General features: G+C 27.5%; 3 protein-coding genes across 3 annotated transcripts; 1 reads left to right on the forward strand and 2 right to left on the reverse strand.

Moving 5' to 3' along the window:
• Positions 1–510: 510 nt before the first annotated feature.
• Positions 511–4,687, reverse strand: LOC149057398 (uncharacterized). Its single transcript, XM_089223906.1, has 3 exons — positions 3,856–4,687; positions 1,577–1,800; positions 511–764 (listed from the first exon to the last, which is right to left on the reverse strand). The coding sequence occupies exons 1-3, from the start codon at positions 4,676–4,678 to the stop codon at positions 669–671; spliced, it is 1,143 nt and encodes a 380-aa protein (XP_089080032.1). The 5' UTR covers positions 4,679–4,687; the 3' UTR covers positions 511–668.
• Positions 4,688–12,365: 7,678 nt separating this feature from the next.
• LOC149057399 (uncharacterized) lies at positions 12,366–13,366 on the reverse strand. The gene is made up of 2 exons (XM_089223398.1): positions 12,928–13,366; positions 12,366–12,864 (listed from the first exon to the last, which is right to left on the reverse strand). Exons 1-2 carry the CDS (start codon positions 13,364–13,366, stop codon positions 12,536–12,538), a joined length of 768 nt encoding a protein of 255 aa, XP_089079524.1. The 3' UTR covers positions 12,366–12,535.
• A 655-nt stretch (positions 13,367–14,021) lies between these two features.
• On the forward strand, positions 14,022–15,022 carry LOC149057400 (uncharacterized). Its single transcript, XM_089223399.1, has 2 exons — positions 14,022–14,460; positions 14,524–15,022. The coding sequence occupies exons 1-2, from the start codon at positions 14,022–14,024 to the stop codon at positions 14,850–14,852; spliced, it is 768 nt and encodes a 255-aa protein (XP_089079525.1). The 3' UTR covers positions 14,853–15,022.
• The last annotated feature ends 6,299 nt before the right edge of the window (positions 15,023–21,321 follow it).

Here is a 21,321-nt window from a genome sequence, read left to right on the forward strand (position 1 = left end):
ATTCGGCATTTCTAAATGTCCTAAACACACTATAAATAAATTCCCTTATATATACAGAGTATTATCGTGAGGATATACCCATTAGCCGTACAGGGGGACTTGTTTCCCTGATAAAAACCAATTTTTTGCCGTTTTATCCATAAACTAAAAAAATTGTTAAAAATTATAATGTTAATGAAAATAAAATGTCGAAAGGACAACATGTTAAGCAAAATAAACTCTATAAAATATATATCTTAATTTTTTTCAAAAATTAAAAATTAAAAAATAATTTTTTTATCTTTTTTACCAAAAATAAAATACATGTAGCCCTTATCTATGAGAATCTAATAAAAAAAAAAAAAAACAGATTTATGATATATGTATTATCTCAAGATATATCGCAATGTAAATCCTCACAGGACACCCGGTATATAAGAATTATTGGTATAAAAGATTTGGGTACCTATAATTTATAAAAATATTGCAGTCAAGATATCTTATTTAACTAAACAGTATAATTATCAGTGATAAAATTAACAACACTAGGTATATTATTATTATTTATATATCAATATTTACTATTTTTGGAATCATCATTAGAACAATTTAATGTGAATAACGTTCTTTACTGTTACTAGTTATGGTCATACTAGATGCGTATTTAATAATTTACCCTTTCATTAGTTTCAAAATAAACTCGATGATGCTGTTGGTAGATTACCAAATATTGAATTACCCAAAAATGAGTTTTCACCAGATTGTTGTATCGTTTGCATTAATTTCTATAAACACACAAATAACATAAAATTATAAAAATGAAAATATTATCTGTTGTTATACAGATGTATCTATTCCTTTCTATTAATTAATTATTAATAATTATTTACAACTATTGTTTACAATTATTTTTAAAACAATTTCATCAGGTCGTAGAGAGCCATCTCCATGTACCTACCTACTGCATCTATTATAATATACTATAAAGATAAAAACAATAAAACAATGTATTCTAACCACGATTATAGATCTTATCTATAATCGTGATTCTAACTGTTATAAAATTAAGAATTAAATGTTAATCAAAATCACTTTATTTTAACTGCGTTTGATAATCGAAACCTTATAATATAATTGTAATCCTTTTATTTTCCATCAATTGTTTCGCTAATTGTTCCACGCATTTAACATTTATTTTTAATGAAAACTTTAACTTATACTTTTTTAAATTTAAAACATTTCATTAAATAATTTCCAAGAGATCCAATCCCCAAAGGTGTTATAATTCTGCCACGGCCTCACCGCTAGTTGGCTATTGGCCAAAGCTGGAAGGGTGAGCAGTGCAAAAAATACATCAATGACTAAAAATAAAATAACACGTGGTAACGGGATTGAGCCCACAATCTTTTTCACACATTGTAAATCAACAATTTTACACTGACGGGTGTAAACATTGGTCAAAATTGGACCCTGGTAAATGTAATATCAATGCGTTTCTTAGATCGATGCGTACATCGTAATGTTAAAGGAATACATGTGACCCTGTCAACTATTAACAATATATATCTATTATAATAATATGTTATACGTAATATACCTGTACCACTTGGATGACAAATACACCAAACATTAAAAATGACATAGTCATTATTGAACGTTCAAATGTCGGTTCTAAGATCATAGAGGAAAACAACGGGTTTTTTTTATTCCCTTTTGCTCTCTTATTATTAAATAAACTCCGTCGTTCAATTGAGTTACGACGATGTCGACAATTTAGTTCCATATTGAAAAATGCTCGTTGCAGTAAATTCAACAAATAATCTATAGAAAAAAAAAACAATAGACTATAACTATAAATTATAACACAACAAGCATTTGTGGACAAATATTAAACAAATATTAGGTAATATTTGTTATTTACTTATGAAAATGTTAAATGTTATCGTATCATATTTTAGTTTAATAGTAAGTTTAAGATCAGGACCAGTATGGTGTGGTGGTTGGCCGCAATCACTAATGTACGCTGCGGTCAAGCATCGTCAGACGTCACTAGCTCCCAAATGGGTGACAAACCTGGTTTTTAGAAACGAATGCTCGTCTCACATATACTCACGTGTTTCTCAACCAACCGTAACTCTCCTACAAATTTCTATAAACCATAGTTTCCGAAGCTTAAGTTTAATAAATAAAAATAGTTTAAATCTTCGGAAGAAAAATCATTGCAGTATAAATTTGTTTAATTATAATGGTTGTACAATTAAATAGTACAAAATACACTTAGAAAAATTAAAAATCACTATTAAAAAATTATAATATCAATATTAAGTGCCCACTGCCCACATAATGTAACAGTGCACTACTTCTATAAGATTTATTTTATTTTATCTAAATACAATATTCGAACAGTTTAACATATTACATATATTATTATAAACCTACTTTTAGCAAGTAGTGTTTTAGTATGGTATTGCCGTATTAATATGGATGGTACAATGCAATTACAATAAAACCACTTCAACTAAAATAAAATTGTTTGAGTTTGTCTGGATAAATTTATGGTCGAACCAACAATACGAAATTATAATAAATTAAGAGAATCACCATCTAAATTATCATACAAAATATTTGGTATTTTATTTTTATGGTTGCTGAAAGTATTAAATAATGGGTTTAATGATGACATGGATTTAATGACATAAAGCCTAAAAATACAGGGACATCAATGTCAAAGTAACCTAATATACAAATTTGTGTTTTCATCGACAATTCCTGAATTTCAGGGGTCCTAGGTAGGTACTTGTTATAACTTTTGAATACGGAAACAACAAAGAAATTATATGTACAACGCCTAAAAATGAAAAAAAAATAATATATTTAAACAAACGGTTATTCCCATTCCCTACACTTTATATAGAGGAAAAAACAAATTAATAGTTCTAAAATGAATAATTACTTAAAAATAAAATAAATATAATGAAGTTGATATTACACTATGCTATTATATACTAACAGTACTAACTGTATAATTTTATCTAGATATCGATTTTGATATGTTTGTTTTAATATTATTACTATTTATTTAGTTTTATATTATTTTTAAGAATACATTGTACAACATGTTATTTTAAAACTTAATTGTTTTAATAATTATTAAATAAACTTTGTATTTATCACACAAGGTATATGATTAACAGAAATATACTAAATAACAAATCTGTATTTATATATAATCTACTTTGTAATTGTTCCATTTTTGTATAAATGAACAAAATTATCCACAGTAGCTACCTAAAATAGAAATGATATCTAATGTATTTTGAAACACCAATAACCCCGGTAGTTGAGGCGTATATTATGTTAAGTTAAAAAAAAAAAGATATCTCGTGAAAATATTAAGTTATACAAATGTAAATACTCTTAAACCATTTAAATATTTTCTTAGATGTAGGTACAAATAAAATAATATCTCGAAAAATGTTCACTGAATACATTTCACATTTTTGAAACATTAAAAAAATAAAATATGTGTATAACACCTAAATAAGGCTCTAAATGTTTTATATTTTTTAGTTTTTTGTAAATATAATACATTTTTATTGAATTGGCTGCATACTATATAACCTTAAACACTTATTATTCATTAATTCATCTATTTATCATGAAAATATTTTTTATCGTAGTAAATATTTATAAATACTTCAGTTGATAAGTTCCTCAAACTTTTTAAAACGATAAAGTATTTTTAATTCTCTAACTATTGTAAGGCATAAATAAAAAAAAAAAAATTGAATCTATACGGTATAGTTTTTAGAATGTTTTACTTTAAATAATAATATTATTATCATAATAAACACACTTAAAAATCGTCAGACTTACGTATCTTGTAGTACAATTGATTTCGGGCATCCAACAGGTAATCAAGCATCACTTTGGTCACGGCTGTACCACGTCGTCGATTTTTAAGTTGATCTTCTATCTCTTCGGAAGCACCTTCATTAGCTTCTACATTCAGGATTGTGACTTCTTCGTCGTACGCCGATTGGCTTTTATCATCGTCACCGCTCTCGATTTCTACATCACGATCTTCATTGTCATCTTCAGAACCGGTGCCTGCATCTTCTTCTTTTTCTTCATCTCTTTCTTCTTCTACATATTTTTCTTCTTCTGCGTCTTCTTCTTCTTCTACTTCTTCTTTTTCTTCTTCTTCTTCTTCTTCTTTTACTTCTTCTTTTACTTCTTCTTCTACTTCTTCTTCTACGTCTCCTTCTTCTTCTACGACTCCTTCTTCTCTGTCTCCTCCACTGGTCTTATTATTCAAGTGATTGGTAGTAGAATCAACATCTTGTCTACTAATCAAATTTTCGGGGTGTTTTTCTGCGCTGGTAATGTTGAGGCCGCCGTCTAGAGAAATTTTCACGTATTCCACCGAATCATCTCCCTCGCGCCAGCTTTCTGAAACGCCAATATTGTTTTTATAGTCATCTTTAGGTTCATTACCTCCGACCTGAACGCCGCACGGCATCGTCACATTCATCAATGAACTTCCATTACTCATCAACGTACACAAACGGATCCATTGGTCACTTCCGATACCACTGACACGGAAGTCTTGCACACCGCAAAAAAATAACAATAATAATTTCGCTACGGCAATACGAGTTGTTTTTGGCGACTGGGACGATAGATGAAAAGACAACATGATATTTCTTGTCACTGACAAGAATGTCTGACCGTAAAATAATGCGATCATATGCTGAACAGTTGCTTAAGTTTACGAAAGAATTAAATCGGAGATAATGACAGGAATTAAAAATATGCCCCAATTACCATCATTTCCGAAAAAGAAAAAATAGTAATTTTAATTTGACTAGGACACACGAAACGTGTCAAACAGTACACATAACCGTAAAGTACTTCTCTTACCTACACCCGTTGCAGTAATTATGAATATCTCGCGGACGGCTGCACAATCTCATGGTCATGTACATTTCAATATATTATACAAGATAATTTTTTGGTGCACATTACTTGACAAATTAATAAGAGCAGATAACTTGCATCCAAACATTACGGGCATAAATTACCTGTTGTCCTGTTAGTTATTAACAGTGGTTTAACAGTGGTAATTTGCGTCAGCAGAAGTCTTTACTGTTTGTACTCGAATTATCTGTAGTAATTACTGACAGTTAATTTGCGTCCAAAACAATAATTTCATATCAAGGAAATCCACCACCAACATTTTTTTAGGAAGAACTAATTTCTGATGCTATGTATTTTATTCGTCAATAATAACAAAAAAAATCGAGTCTAAGCAGGACCTATAATCTATATACTATACACCATTTATAAAAACAGTACAATATTATAATTAAATAACACGATATAATTATTTAAAATATCACCTCCTCTTATAACTTGTAAAAATGTATTTAATTTATTATATTCTATAATATATCTAGTTAGTGTATCTACTAAACTTAAATGCTTATGTTTAGTATACATTACACTGATATATAAAAACATAACATTTCAATTACATCATTTGATACATTTGAACACTTTTTTTTTAATATTCTGCTTCAAATAACGAAGATAAAAATATTGATTGTACCTACCATAAATTGTTTGCAAATACTCTAAAAATGCATTGTCTTTTATAAAAATATTTTATTACCAAACACAAATAATTTGCCAAAACAAATAGGCGTTTCTTGTCATATAAAACTACTTCAAATATTAAGTTTTATGGCTATAAATATACAATAATAGGATTAATACTTTATTTTATATACGTCACAAAATTGAACCAACTTAATAAAATTAAGGGAAGTATAAGTGTATAAAATATACTGTGCTCAAAACGCGATGACGGAATACTTACTATTATTTTATCGATAAGTATAATACATTATTCACAGTTTGTATAACATGCAAAGTAATATTAACTGTTTTCCCCTAGTTGTTATTTACAGCTGTACGCTATAATTTATTGTAAATTGGAGATTATCTGAAAATTGTTTAGTAGATGATATATTGACCATATTGTCCATATTATAAGGTAAATCTGAACTATTAGGTCAAATTATTCACCAAATAAATTTATCGTTAGGGTATTTAGTGATAAGATTGGATTCCACAGTAAATTAGAGAAAATAGGTAGGTACTATAGAAAAGTTTATAAGAGATGAATAGATAATAAATCAATAAGTTCGTCAATAACATTAAACCTTGAAAAAAATAACTTTGATCTTGAATGTAATTAAACTTCGAATTGTTCTGGTAGTAAAACGTAATAACGCTTCAAATTATTTCACTATCGGTTAGAGATGTTTTCTGTAATTGATACCTATTATACTATAGGTATTTTGAGATTTTGATTCCTCAATGCGTAAAAAAAAATTATATTTAAATATGTATTTTAAAAAATGTTAAAAAACTAAAGGAAGTGTAGTTTTAAATTAGTTCTTCTTCACACATTTTTAATTGGATGACTTATTTTAATTATTTAGTAGTATCTAGTCATAATAATATAACAATAAATACATTTATCCAAGCTTTGTAATTTGAATGTAACTCCTCCCAGTTAATCGAATAAGTGGGTGCTTCTAGTAAAAATTCAATCATAATAAATAAATATATTGAAATTACAGAAGGAGCGTCTAAATAGTTTTAAAACTAGATAAATAAAAAAATATTATACCTAATATTATTTATGTAACATGAAAAGTATCAAAATTTTAATAAAATACCATCCATAAATATGTATATTGAAAGATACATATTCTTTTGCTTGTAACAATGTTTTTATGACTTTAAACTCTAATCTCTTTATACTGAAACAATAGGTTAAGTTAATTATGTTATTATATAATATACAGAATACTTAAACATACAGTATAAACTCAACTTAACTGAATATAAAAAGTGATCGTTCAAACTAAATTAATAACATGAAAGCATCATTTATCTTTTTTAATTTCTGTACAGTTACAGTTTTGTAACTAGGTATACAATGATTAACATCAATTTTTTTTTTTAATTTAACAAATATTATTACTAAAGCACTGTTTGTAATAAAAACTTAATTTCTAAATTTATTTTTTTTTTGTTTTACTAAATTGTATAATTTTCTGTCATATACTATACATCTCCATACTAAACATATTTAAATTTATAAATATTTAATAATACATATTGTTTAAGATAATAGGAATTAGATTTCAAATTTCAAAAAAATAAATTATGATTATATCTGTTAAAGTTAAACCATAATCTTACAATATCAGATGAGAATCTCTTAAATTCAACTTTAATCATTCATGGTAATTTATAAAACAAAAAATGTATTATTATTAACTCATAACCTCTTGATTATGAAACAGTCAGAAATAGTTAGTTATAGCAACCTTTTCATCTCGTAATTATAAAAAGTGAATATTCCTATTATTATCGGTAATATTATTTAATCTGTAAATTCTATCAACAATTATTATAAAGTTAAATTCAAATGATATTTTTCAACGACTATGAACTAGGTAATTTAAAATTTATAATGGCGTAGCCGCGTAGGTATAATTCCTGATGACTTCTCTTTTATATTTCTGTATGCTTTCAATTTTTTTAATTTTCCTTCTATTACGATTTTTAATGACTCTTTAAATAATGCCTCTTTTTCTCATACCTATTTTTACGCATACATTAATCAACCTGATTTTTTTTTAAAGATAAATCACTAATTTCAAATTATCGTCCCATTTTTTTAATCTTTATCATGATTATTCTCTAGCATCATTAATCCTAAGCTCACTCCGCATTTCAAAATAATTTCCTTGCAGTGACACAGTTTTTTCAGTAAAAAACTACTGTCGTGGAACACTATTTTAATATCCTTCAAACTACACATTTTAAGCTAATTGAATGATAATCAACAAGCTGGTGTCATTATAATACATATAGTTACCTAATCACTTAAAAAATAACTTTTCGTCCCACCAAGTCAAGATTCTTGAAGTCATCTTCGATTCCATAGATTTATTAAAGGTCAATGTATTATACATAAAATATGCTCTTTCCTTAATTACCAATATCAAGTGTATATACCTAATTATTCCATTTCTGATGATTTATTTATATTAATATATCTTTACATGCGTCATATCTATATCGTTTGTTCAAAACTAAAATATTATGCTTTAATTATTTGAAAAAATACAAAATGAATCATTATGACAAAATACAAACATTTTAAAATAATATCCTTTCAATTATTTGTTTTAAAGTACCTACTCCATATAAATTCCATCACTCTGGGTATGACTACATGTGTGCACGCTTGCGCCAAGCTCATATCAAAAAATATATGCCACCTCTTAGAGGAATCTGCCCAAATGCATATGCCGTGTACCCAAAAGTTTATTTACCATTATGCTCTTAGGTATGTGTGAAACTTCATTTTTATACTAGACTTGTCTAATGTTTTAAAAATTTATGAATAGAAATCATCTATTATATGGTTGTCACTTTGTCAGTTTGTCAAAACTGACTAGTTTCTAGATTAAAATATTTTTATATCCTAGTAAAATGTTACCAAACTGTACTTATTGTAAATTAATTAATAGAATTATGTATGTAGAAAAAGTTGACATACAATAATTCGATGGCTGCACGACAAAAGGGGATAAGTGACATATATCAAGGTTTTTAGGAGAGCGAAAAAACGAGTTTTATATAATTTATACTATTTACGTTTGCGTCCCATAAATGTTGCTTAAGCCCATGTTTTAGACTTAACACCATAACGGTCGCTTGCATCCTAAATTTAAAAATTCTATAAATCAATATAAAATAGTTACACTGATGCACCAGTAACACATTATGAATTATGATACATCTAAATCACCATCAACCAATAATAACAAAAATGTTGCTTATTGCCTTTTGTCATGCAACCATCGAATTATAGTTTTGCCAATAATACAAAAAAAAAATTTTTAAAAAAACCTATATACTGACCATATTATGTAATCGATTTGCACAAATTATATGATGTTTAGGTATATTATGACAATATCATAGGTATATGACAATTTTATCATTCAAAAAAAGGTTATGTTCCTGGTATTACTATTATTATTATATACATATATTTGCCATGTTTTATTGTTTTATGATTATATAAAATATATTTTGATATTCAATACCCATAAGGCCATAATGTCCACAAAAAAACTGTTATTTTAGTGGAAAATTAAGTTAAATTATAGTAAAGTAGTTATTTTAGATCAAAATTATACACATCATACTTCAGCATATACAATTCAGACAGGCCTCTCTAAAAGATGACTTGCAATTTGAACGTTTCAATTAATTTTTATTTTTTTAGCATGAAATTCGGATGCACCGTAAAAATGATAACAGGGAAACTAAAATTTTTCCACTTCTTTAGGTGTCCGATATTATCCTTATATATTTATTATATCGTTATTTTGGTCGTCATTAATCTAGTAAGCAAATTTGCAGTCAAAATTACTAAGCCCTTGGAACTATTCCATGCTCATTGCTGTGGTTTGTCTGTAGACCGAATATTTTAGATACTGTGTACGAGTTTATTCCCAGGTCATTAAATATTTTTTTTAATATTTAGTCATATATTCAACCTATTAGCGTAACCCAATAAACACCACGAGGAGGTTGGCTGACGAGTTTCTTAAAAATGTTGTTCTTTTTAGTTTTTAATAAAAAATTATCAGTAAAAAAAATGTAATACGTAAAAATTATTATTAAAAAAATTTAGTAATTTGGTAAAAATGTATAACACATTGTTTTTTAAAATTGGTAATGAAATTACCAAAATACCATGACAACACTTCTCTCAAAAAAAGACATCGAACTCATTACGGTCGTGCAGTTTATTGATGTAAAACAATAGAGAATCAACTCGTACATACCTCTTAATGACCCAGGAATCAACTCTTACATAAAGTAGGTCTCGGGAATCAACTCACTTATTGCGATTTTAGTTGGGCTTTGTATCCAGGAATCAGGATAACCAGCGTTTAATATCAGCCATTTATTAGATAAACATTCGGGAAGTGTTAAATACTTCTTGATTCTATGGTTTTAGAATAAAATTCACTTATGTTTAAACGTTTTAAGCAAACCAAATAATAGTTTATGACAAAAAAAATATAGATTACAAATCATTTTTGAAACATTCTTGTTTGGTAAGTGTTTATTCTTATCATCGGCTCGCATAATTACATGACCTGTGATAGAGTTGAGAATGATCATAATAAAGATCTTAATTTATGAACTATCTATGCCGGCCTAACCTTACACGGCCATCCGGACATACACTATTGCTGTTTATTAATTTTACAATGATATAGATACTATCGCTTAATTATCAGTTTCATCACGAGTACCTACCTACTATATTATAATGTATTATATTTTTTTATACGTTTCAAAGCATAACACAATTTTCAGTATTGTCAACATTAATATACATTTATTGACAGTCGACATTCATAAAAAATACATTTTCGAAAATTCTATATATGATTCTTAAAGCATTAAATTTAGTTTGCATTATCTAAACATACGATTATTTTCAAAGTATATCTATATAATGGTACTTAATAATATTTGTTTTTTTAAGAACTTCACTTGAAAAGGGTTATCAGTGTATAGTTGTCTAAGTCTAGGATTTCGGTGGCATATTCTTCATTATTTTATTTCTAATGTTAACTTAGAGGTCAAATTTTTGAACAAGTCAAGATCACCAATTTCTAAATTTACTCAGAAACAATATTTTTAAAAACTAATTGTCATACAAATGATTCTCACTATACTCAATTATGCATAGTTTTTAGTTAATATTTCTTTTGTTGTAGTTTATACGAAAACCGTGACTTTCACAAACCTTCTACCATCATACGTTTTAGTTATAAACATTCATAAGTACGAATGATTGGATAAAGTTATAATTTAACCATAAACCTTTAAAGTGTTCATATACAATAGATGTTACAAAACAGTAATTAGAAAAATAAAATAAAATTCTTTATTAGAATTTCATATCAGAATTTTCCAATTTTTATATACGAAGTACACTATATTACTGTAAACAAAACCTGTATAATAAAGACAAAATTTTCAAAAAACACATACATTAATTCTAAAATAGTTTGACGCGTTTATAAATAATACATAGTTAATATCATAAAAAAATACCAATTAAATAACACGACAAATCGTTTATTCGTGTAAACGTACATTGAACTCCTACAAGTAATGTGGTATAGAAATTTTAATATTTAGAGATATATTTGTTTTACTAAGACTCGTCCACAAAAATATCATCTGTTAATAATAAAATGGCTATACTGCATTAATTATAGAAATTCTATACACATTTATACGAATAACTAATTATTTTTATGTATTGTAAATAAACGCGTCAAACTGGAATATATGTATGAGATTTGTGAAAATATTGTCTTTATTATATAGGTTTTGTTTACAGTAATATAATGTACTTCGTATACAAAAATTGGAAAATTTTGATATGAAATTCTGATTAAGAATTTTATTTATTTTTTCTAATTACTGTTTTGTAACATCTATTGTATATGAACACTTTAAAAGTGTATGGTTAAATTATAACTTTATCCAATCATTCGTATTTATGAATGTTTATAACTAAAACGTATGATGGTAGAAGGTTTGTGAAAGTCACGGTTTTCGTATAAACTACAACAAAAGAAATATTAACTAAAAACTATGCATAACTGAGTATAATGAGAACCATTTGTATGAAAATTAGTTTTTAAAAACATTGTTCTTGAGTAAATTTAGAAATTGATGATTTGACTTATTAAACAATTTTGCTACTAAGATAATAGTGAAAATAAATCGATGAAGAATATGCCACCATCTAGACAAATATACACAGATACAAAACTTTTTCAAGTGAAGTTCCTATAAAAACAAATTTTATTTTTAAGTACCATAATATAAATTCTTTGATAATAGTCGTATGTATAGATAATGTAAAATAAATATAATGATTTAAAACTCAGATAGAATTTTCGAAAATATATATTTTATGACACGTCAACTGTCAAAACATTTGAATTGTTTGGTTTAATGTAGAATATATATATATAAGTATGAGGTTTTAAGGTATCTAATATTAAATATTAAAATTTTAGAAGCAAAAAGAAATAAAGAAATATTTTATTTTCAACTCAAATTAATATGAAAATTGTTGTGAATAATATGGTGATTTTTTAAAAATCTAACTTGTCCATATGAATATATTTTGAATAAATGCTGCAATTTTTCACACCCATAATTTAAGAAGTTAAATTACTAGTAGGGCTCGGATTTAAATGTAAAATAGATTATTACGTTAATATAGTAGTATAAACAAAAGAAATCTACGATAATAATAAAAAAAAATGTTTAACATAATATAGTGGGCTTTACAAAACGATTAAATAGATAAAATTATTAAAATATACATTGAATCATATATTATGTTGTAAAATAATTAACATTTACTAGAGCCACAACAAATCATAAGCAGGAAGAACTTCTTGGTCCTACTCCACAATGATTTACGTGGTCTTGCAATAACCGGGGTTATCGTCGGCTCCTTTGCAGCACCATCAATACAACCGACATCTGTTATCAGTTCCAAGGAACTCACCGATTCAGACGGTTTTAACAAGCCGCCTACAGTCTCGACCTTACCACACTTTATAGAAATATTGGACATCGATACTGCTCGACTGCAAGGGATCGAATCCTCGAGAACATCGATTTCAGACGTTGGCTGAAGCAACGGCTTGGACGAGACAAGTTCCATCTCGCAATTTTCTGAAATGGTAGGCGTTATTTTTTCCGTATCCAACAATAAATTATAGTAACAAAATATCATACTTTCATCGAATATCGGAATTAGTTCTGCTGGCGGTTCGTTTGCAGTTGAGACTGAATCCTTCTGCGTCGTACACGAGTCACTGGACAGTGTATTAATCTCGATATCCTCGGGGCAGTCCTCGGTGACAGAAGATGTATGAATCACTGGCATATTTGGCATTGAATTACATAAATCCGCGGGCCCATGAGTTTCCAGTTCTGTTAGCTGATTTGTACGGATATTATGGAAAATCTGCAACATAAGATCGGTCGTGGATAGCACTAGCGGATCGATGGCTGAAGACCTCTCCGTCTCTGACACTGAGCTAAGTCTTTCGGGCGTCTGCAAATCATCTGAACTTTCCAAAATGTTCTGTTGTTTTCCTTGAAGATCGATGGAAACTTCATGCATCTGATCATTTTTGGACGATGCGTTTTCATTATAATCGCCTCCCGACATATTCAATTCGCTGTTAGACGGGTTCGTTAAATATTACGTTTATTTGTGATTAATTAAATTAAATAAACACTTAATGTAATACGATAATTGTATAGACACAAAAATACGAATATACTAAAAAACTTTTAATTAGAAATTAACGCAATAATATATAATATGTGACTGTTTCAACTAGAATATTATGAATGAAAAAAAATATGAATGTATTTATATCAACACTCATTTTTACCATGGCAATAAGATTATTATTTATTATAATAGTAAATACTAAAACTCTTATACATTTTAACATTATTTATATTTTCTTATCTAATTGAACCAAACTTAATTTTCTTATCTCTTTGGTAAGTTTGGTTCAATTAGATTATTAAATAATATAATAAATATATAATAATTATTATAATAAATAATAATCTTATTGCCATGGTAAAAATGAGTGTTGATATAAATACATTCATATTTTTTTTCATTCATAATATTCTAGTTGAAACAGTCACATATTATATATTATTGCGTTAATTTCTAATTAAAAGTTTTTTAGTATATTCGTATTTTTGTGTCTATACAATTATCGTATTACATTAAGTGTTTATTTAATTTAATTAATCACAAATAAACGTAATATTTAACGAACCCGTCTAACAGCGAATTGAATATGTCGGGAGGCGATTATAATGAAAACGCATCGTCCAAAAATGATCAGATGCATGAAGTTTCCATCGATCTTCAAGGAAAACAACAGAACATTTTGGAAAGTTCAGATGATTTGCAGACGCCCGAAAGACTTAGCTCAGTGTCAGAGACGGAGAGGTCTTCAGCCATCGATCCGCTAGTGCTATCCACGACCGATCTTATGTTGCAGATTTTCCATAATATCCGTACAAATCAGCTAACAGAACTGGAAACTCATGGGCCCGCGGATTTATGTAATTCAATGCCAAATATGCCAGTGATTCATACATCTTCTGTCACCGAGGACTGCCCCGAGGATATCGAGATTAATACACTGTCCAGTGACTCGTGTACGACGCAGAAGGATTCAGTCTCAACTGCAAACGAACCGCCAGCAGAACTAATTCCGATATTCGATGAAAGTATGATATTTTGTTACTATAATTTATTGTTGGATACGGAAAAAATAACGCCTACCATTTCAGAAAATTGCGAGATGGAACTTGTCTCGTCCAAGCCGTTGCTTCAGCCAACGTCTGAAATCGATGTTCTCGAGGATTCGATCCCTTGCAGTCGAGCAGTATCGATGTCCAATATTTCTATAAAGTGTGGTAAGGTCGAGACTGTAGGCGGCTTGTTAAAACCGTCTGAATCGGTGAGTTCCTTGGAACTGATAACAGATGTCGGTTGTATTGATGGTGCTGCAAAGGAGCCGACGATAACCCCGGTTATTGCAAGACCACGTAAATCATTGTGGAGTAGGACCAAGAAGTTCTTCCTGCTTATGATTTGTTGTGGCTCTAGTAAATGTTAATTATTTTACAACATAATATATGATTCAATGTATATTTTAATAATTTTATCTATTTAATCGTTTTGTAAAGCCCACTATATTATGTTAAACATTTTTTTTTATTATTATCGTAGATTTCTTTTGTTTATACTACTATATTAACGTAATAATCTATTTTACATTTAAATCCGAGCCCTACTAGTAATTTAACTTCTTAAATTATGGGTGTGAAAAATTGCAGCATTTATTCAAAATATATTCATATGGACAAGTTAGATTTTTAAAAAATCACCATATTATTCACAACAATTTTCATATTAATTTGAGTTGAAAATAAAATATTTCTTTATTTCTTTTTGCTTCTAAAATTTTAATATTTAATATTAGATACCTTAAAACCTCATACTTATATATATATATTCTACATTAAACCAAACAATTCAAATGTTTTGACAGTTGACGTGTCATAAAATATATATTTTCGAAAATTCTATCTGAGTTTTAAATCATTATATTTATTTTACATTATCTATACATACGACTATTATCAAAGAATTTATATTATGGTACTTAAAAATAAAATTTGTTTTTATAGGAACTTCACTTGAAAAAGTTTTGTATCTGTGTATATTTGTCTAGATGGTGGCATATTCTTCATCGATTTATTTTCACTATTATCTTAGTAGCAAAATTGTTTAATAAGTCAAATCATCAATTTCTAAATTTACTCAAGAACAATGTTTTTAAAAACTAATTTTCATACAAATGGTTCTCATTATACTCAGTTATGCATAGTTTTTAGTTAATATTTCTTTTGTTGTAGTTTATACGAAAACCGTGACTTTCACAAACCTTCTACCATCATACGTTTTAGTTATAAACATTCATAAATACGAATGATTGGATAAAGTTATAATTTAACCATACACTTTTAAAGTGTTCATATACAATAGATGTTACAAAACAGTAATTAGAAAAAATAAATAAAATTCTTAATCAGAATTTCATATCAAAATTTTCCAATTTTTGTATACGAAGTACATTATATTACTGTAAACAAAACCTATATAATAAAGACAATATTTTCACAAATCTCATACATATATTCCAGTTTGACGCGTTTATTTACAATACATAAAAATAATTAGTTATTCGTATAAATGTGTATAGAATTTCTATAATTAATGCAGTATAGCCATTTTATTATTAACAGATGATATTTTTGTGGACGAGTCTTAGTAAAACAAATATATCTCTAAATATTAAAATTTCTATACCACATTACTTGTAGGAGTTCAATGTACGTTTACACGAATAAACGATTTGTCGTGTTATTTAATTGGTATTTTTTTATGATATTAACTATGTATTATTTATAAACGCGTCAAACTATTTTAGAATTAATGTATGTGTTTTTTGAAAATTTTGTCTTTATTATACAGGTTTTGTTTACAGTAATATAGTGTACTTCGTATATAAAAATTGGAAAATTCTGATATGAAATTCTAATAAAGAATTTTATTTTATTTTTCTAATTACTGTTTTGTAACATCTATTGTATATGAACACTTTAAAAGGTTTATGGTTAAATTATAACTTTATCCAATCATTCGTACTTATGAATGTTTATAACTAAAACGTATGATGGTAGAAGGTTTGTGAAAGTCACGGTTTTCGTATAAACTACAACAAAAGAAATATTAACTAAAAACTATGCATAATTGAGTATAGTGAGAATCATTTGTATGACAATTAGTTTTTAAAAATATTGTTTCTGAGTAAATTTAGAAATTGGTGATCTTGACTTGTTCAAAAATTTGACCTCTAAGTTAACATTAGAAATAAAATAATGAAGAATATGCCACCGAAATCCTAGACTTAGACAACTATACACTGATAACCCTTTTCAAGTGAAGTTCTTAAAAAAACAAATATTATTAAGTACCATTATATAGATATACTTTGAAAATAATCGTATGTTTAGATAATGCAAACTAAATTTAATGCTTTAAGAATCATATATAGAATTTTCGAAAATGTATTTTTTATGAATGTCGACTGTCAATAAATGTATATTAATGTTGACAATAGTTTTAAATATACATAAAATGCATATATCTATTTTGCGGGGAGGGAATCGCTGCGGATACAATAAAGCGTACCTATATAGAATAGTGAGATATTGTTAAAATTTTCAATTAGCATAATAATAATATTGACCGTCGAAATCTTATTAGATTGGTGAAAGTTAATTCGTTTTTTTTTTCTTGCTTCTTCGAAGCCTATATGAAAAACCACTAAACATTGATTGGGCACTACTTAGAGGATATTAATCCGAAGGCAACCGAAAAACCTGAAGCGTGTTCTCCTCCGTTCACTCCTACACGCGCGCCCGCTTTCGGCCTACTCTTCGATCCTACCGTAAACCGCATATATGCGCCGACCGACCAAATAATCGCCTACAGATATAATAATATAAATTTTCACCATAATATTATCATTATATAAACCTAGGTTTAATAACTTCGATTATTGTTCAAACTATTATAATTATTACAAAAAAAAATGTTTGAAGTTTACAATCCTCTATTGTATTTACAATTCGGTTAACGTTTAACAAGAATTGGTCTATAATTATTAAACTAAACTAAATATTGAATAACAACAAATAATTATTGTAATCTGCATAACTTTCTCTCAATTGTTCACGATTTTTAGTAGGTATTTAATTAAACGTTTCAAGTTTTAAAATATTTATCTTCATGAAACCGGTATATTATATTTTATTTATAGGTACCTAATATATATAGTGTTAAATAAATTGGGCGCAGCCCGTTTCGCCCAAAATCAACCTTTTCCCGTTTCGCCCAGATATTACCCGTTTCGACCAAAGCCATTTCAGTCGTTTTCAAATTAAGTTGGCAATGGTTTTTAAATAATATAATACATATATACTTAGAAAAAGCACGTCAAAAAATGCGTTTAAGGTTAATTTTATCAAAAATGCTATACAAAATTATTTTAAAATAATCAGTACGTTTTTAAAAATGGCTAATAATAATAATAATAGTTATAAAATGATATATGTATTATATTATTTAAAAACCATTGCCAACTTAATTTGAAAACGACTAAAATGGCTTTGGTCGAAACGGGTATCTGGGCGAAACGAGAAAGGTGATTTTGGGCGAAACGGGTGCCGCCCAATAGGTGGGCAATAGGTCCCACACACTAAATTATTCACTGCGGACCAATGACACATTATGATATTGAAGAATAAACAAAAATAAAATAAGATATTCTATATCTTAAATCACAGCAAAATAAATAATAACTAATATATCTAAGCAAGTATACAAGTATTTAACATTATATGCATACAATATAGGTAGCTCACGAAACACATGAACTTTATTGCACGTAGTTATGTACGACTAATTAAAAAGTGTCTATGAAAATACTTTTTTTTTTTAATGTCAGTAGCTAAGCAAAACATAACATTGTATAGCATGAAAAAAAATATTCAAACTTTTCAAAATATGCGTTTAATTAAAATAATTGAATGCCTACCGTTATTAGCTAACAATAATACCATCATAATAACAGTATTTAGTGTTTATACTATGGTACGTTTTTAAGAAATCAAGTGGACCGTGTTAAGCATACAGGTCGATGGACACATGTTCGCGGTTACATACACATTTTATAAATACGGGCTTAAACCAATGAACTGAAATCATCATTTTAAATTACGAGTTTAAGTGCCAGTAATAAAATGTATGTTCACGCATGAGATACAACTCCGAAGTTTCTGCCAATTTCAGACATGTTCGTGTATAAGATTATTATACACACGAGACACGAACATACAATATTCAAATGCTCGCCAGCTTAACATGACAAAATGTTTAATTTACAGATATTTGTATTGATATTGTATCTACTACAACTACAAGAACTGTCCCAGTTGTCTTAGAGAAAAGACGGTACAGTTGTTGGGTATTCCAATTTAAAAAATTACATAAAAATATATCTATGTAGCCAATAGCTGATTCTTTTAGAAAGAACCTACCGGGAATTGTTGCTTTATTTTTCCCCGATTATATTAATTATTAACCCCGCCTCCCACCTCTCCAAGAAGCAAGCTGTATTTATTGATATGTAGTGCCTATGTTTTATATAAATTGTTAAATCCAGAAGATAAAAAACATTATTCCTTAACATACAAGATAAAGCAATTTTACTATTTTTGTAGATTAGTTGGGTTTATTTTTTTTGCTTCAGACACTTGGGGGAACAGCATTTTGTTACATTATGGGAGCTGCAGCATGTAATACATAATTATAACATAACATTTCATGATTTATCGTATCAAGTTTTAGGTAATAACTAAATATAATTTTTAAATTCGTGCGATTTTTAATCGAAACTTTTTTTTTTTTTGGTTCATGCAAAACGTTTGTTTCTAATTAAGTGAGGTTACTAAAAGATAAATTATGATGATTTTACCTGCTATGGCCTGTAAAATATATATTTTTACTAGGCACAAAAATAATTATTTTATCTAGCTAATATTTTTAATTAGAGATATGTATAATAAATACCTAACTAACATGTTATAATATAACGATTATAACGTATTTGTAATTACTTTTAGATGGCAAACAAACATCTGTTAACTCACCAAAATATTTTTTTTTTAAATTTACTTTACCAAAAATCAATTACTATGTTATGCGGCACTCAAGAAAACCCTTTACCAATATTCAAAAAAAAAAAAATGGAGAGCCGCTAAAAATTGTGATCGAACAACATTACTGACTCTCCGTCGTCCAACAGTCATATCAAAATTCAGAGACACTATACCGAGACTCTATTGTCAACCAATTAAAAACCCTCTTCCATCATGGGGATATGGAAAATTGGACGAAAAAATTCCAATGTATCACGGGAACAGTCCATCTGGTCCAATTATCTTCCATAGAGGACAAATGGGAAAAAATCCTTTGCAAGCAAATACTAAATTTAGTTTTGAGGTAAACGATCCGCATAAAATATCGCACAGATATAACTCATTACACGATCCACATTTAAAACACTGGGTTAATTCACCAATTAATAAAAAAATTCTACAAAAGCAAGGACTCATTACTGAAGACAATCATGTGATTTGTATAGCTTAAATGAATACAATGAGTACAGAAGATAAAATTCTTCGTACATAATGATTCAATAATGCATAAGCAAAAAGTCATAGACTAGCAACAATAAGAAAAACTCATAAGGAACCTTGTATTAAATTTTAAAGTTTTTTTGGTGATCCAAAATTTTTTTACCGACACTTCAATAAATTATATAAATTTTTCTTTTATCACTTCAGACAAATTATTTAATATAATTCAAAAATGACAAAAAAATAATATCAAAAATTTAAATCTCCAAACTCTGCTATTTTTTATATAGAAAGTTGGTTTGACTATTTAAATTCATGAAAAAATAATAAATCAAAAAAAGGTGGGGTTGCCATTAAAAAAAAAAGTTGTTATGTCTATTATGCACAAAATTAAATGGCCTAAAAATAGTTTAATTAACTTAATAAGTTATAACAAAATTTGTTAAGCAGCAACAACAAACAGAATTCAAATATATTTAATATTTGCAAAGTTATAGAGTGTTTAGGATTGAAATGAAATTGAGTTTGCTGAATGTACAATTTGTGTATATTAAGTGTTATAGTAAGACAGAGAAAACCCAGTGGGTGCAACGTTCTTTTAGAATAATTAATTAATTAAATTGTTTAGTTCATAATAGTTACAATAATTAATTAAATTCTGCTTATTAATACAAATAATAAGTTATAAAAAATTTTAATTTTTACTTTCTTCATTTATAACATTATAACACTTGTGAATTCTTATACTATTTAAATAAGTTAGTATTCTAATTTAGTAATCTAATATAGTATTTAGCTCTACAGGGTGTCCAGCGAGGATTTACCCATAGCGATATCTCCCGAAATAATGGAGATTTCGAAATTTTGGTTTTGTAATAAGACTCTCGGAGATAAGAACAACAATTATTTTATATTTTAATCTAATTTAATGTTTTGATAAAAAAGTTAAAAAATATCATTTTTTATTTAATTATTTCCAAAACAATTGACTATGGCTATTTTTTTGAAAATATTGACGTTTTAAAATTTTTTACATTAATTTTGTGATTTTGTATTTTTTTTTTTTTTGAGAAAAATTGCGAATTATTTAACACCATAATGTTATCAAACATGTGACACACTACGCTTGCTCATTCTCATATGGCCGGTCGAACACTTTCAGCGTGACTAGTTATAATCATATTTTATTTCTTCAAAACTAGAAAAAATATTAAAAATCAGGAAATTAATGAAAATAAATTAAAAAATAAAATAATTGCAGTTCTTCTCACTGTGAGTCTTATTACAAAACCAGAATTGTGATATCTCCATTATTTA

The sequence above is a fragment of the Diuraphis noxia genome, unplaced genomic scaffold (genome assembly GCF_037042655.1).
Source record: "Diuraphis noxia isolate RWA-SAM2 unplaced genomic scaffold, SU_Dnox_SAM2 contig0003, whole genome shotgun sequence".
NCBI classification, from domain to species: Eukaryota; Metazoa; Arthropoda; class Insecta; order Hemiptera; family Aphididae; genus Diuraphis; species Diuraphis noxia.

What these genes read in the sequence shown, in the direction of transcription:
- LOC149057398 (XM_089223906.1), bottom strand. Translation starts at nt 4,678, where the DNA reads ATGTTGTCTTTTCATCTATCGTCCCAGTCGCCAAAAACAACTCGTATT. An exon ending in TCAATTGTACTACAAGATAC is followed by an intron (nt 1,801 to 3,855) that starts GTAAGTCTGACG and finishes TTTTTTCTATAG; the next exon opens with ATTATTTGTTGAATTTACTG. An exon ending in TTGTCATCCAAGTGGTACAG is followed by an intron (nt 765 to 1,576) that starts GTATATTACGTA and finishes GTGTGTTTATAG; the next exon opens with AAATTAATGCAAACGATACA.
- LOC149057399 (XM_089223398.1), bottom strand. Translation starts at nt 13,366, where the DNA reads ATGTCGGGAGGCGATTATAATGAAAACGCATCGTCCAAAAATGATCAG. An exon ending in AATTCCGATATTCGATGAAA is followed by an intron (nt 12,865 to 12,927) that starts GTATGATATTTT and finishes CTACCATTTCAG; the next exon opens with AAAATTGCGAGATGGAACTT.
- LOC149057400 (XM_089223399.1), top strand. Translation starts at nt 14,022, where the DNA reads ATGTCGGGAGGCGATTATAATGAAAACGCATCGTCCAAAAATGATCAG. An exon ending in AATTCCGATATTCGATGAAA is followed by an intron (nt 14,461 to 14,523) that starts GTATGATATTTT and finishes CTACCATTTCAG; the next exon opens with AAAATTGCGAGATGGAACTT.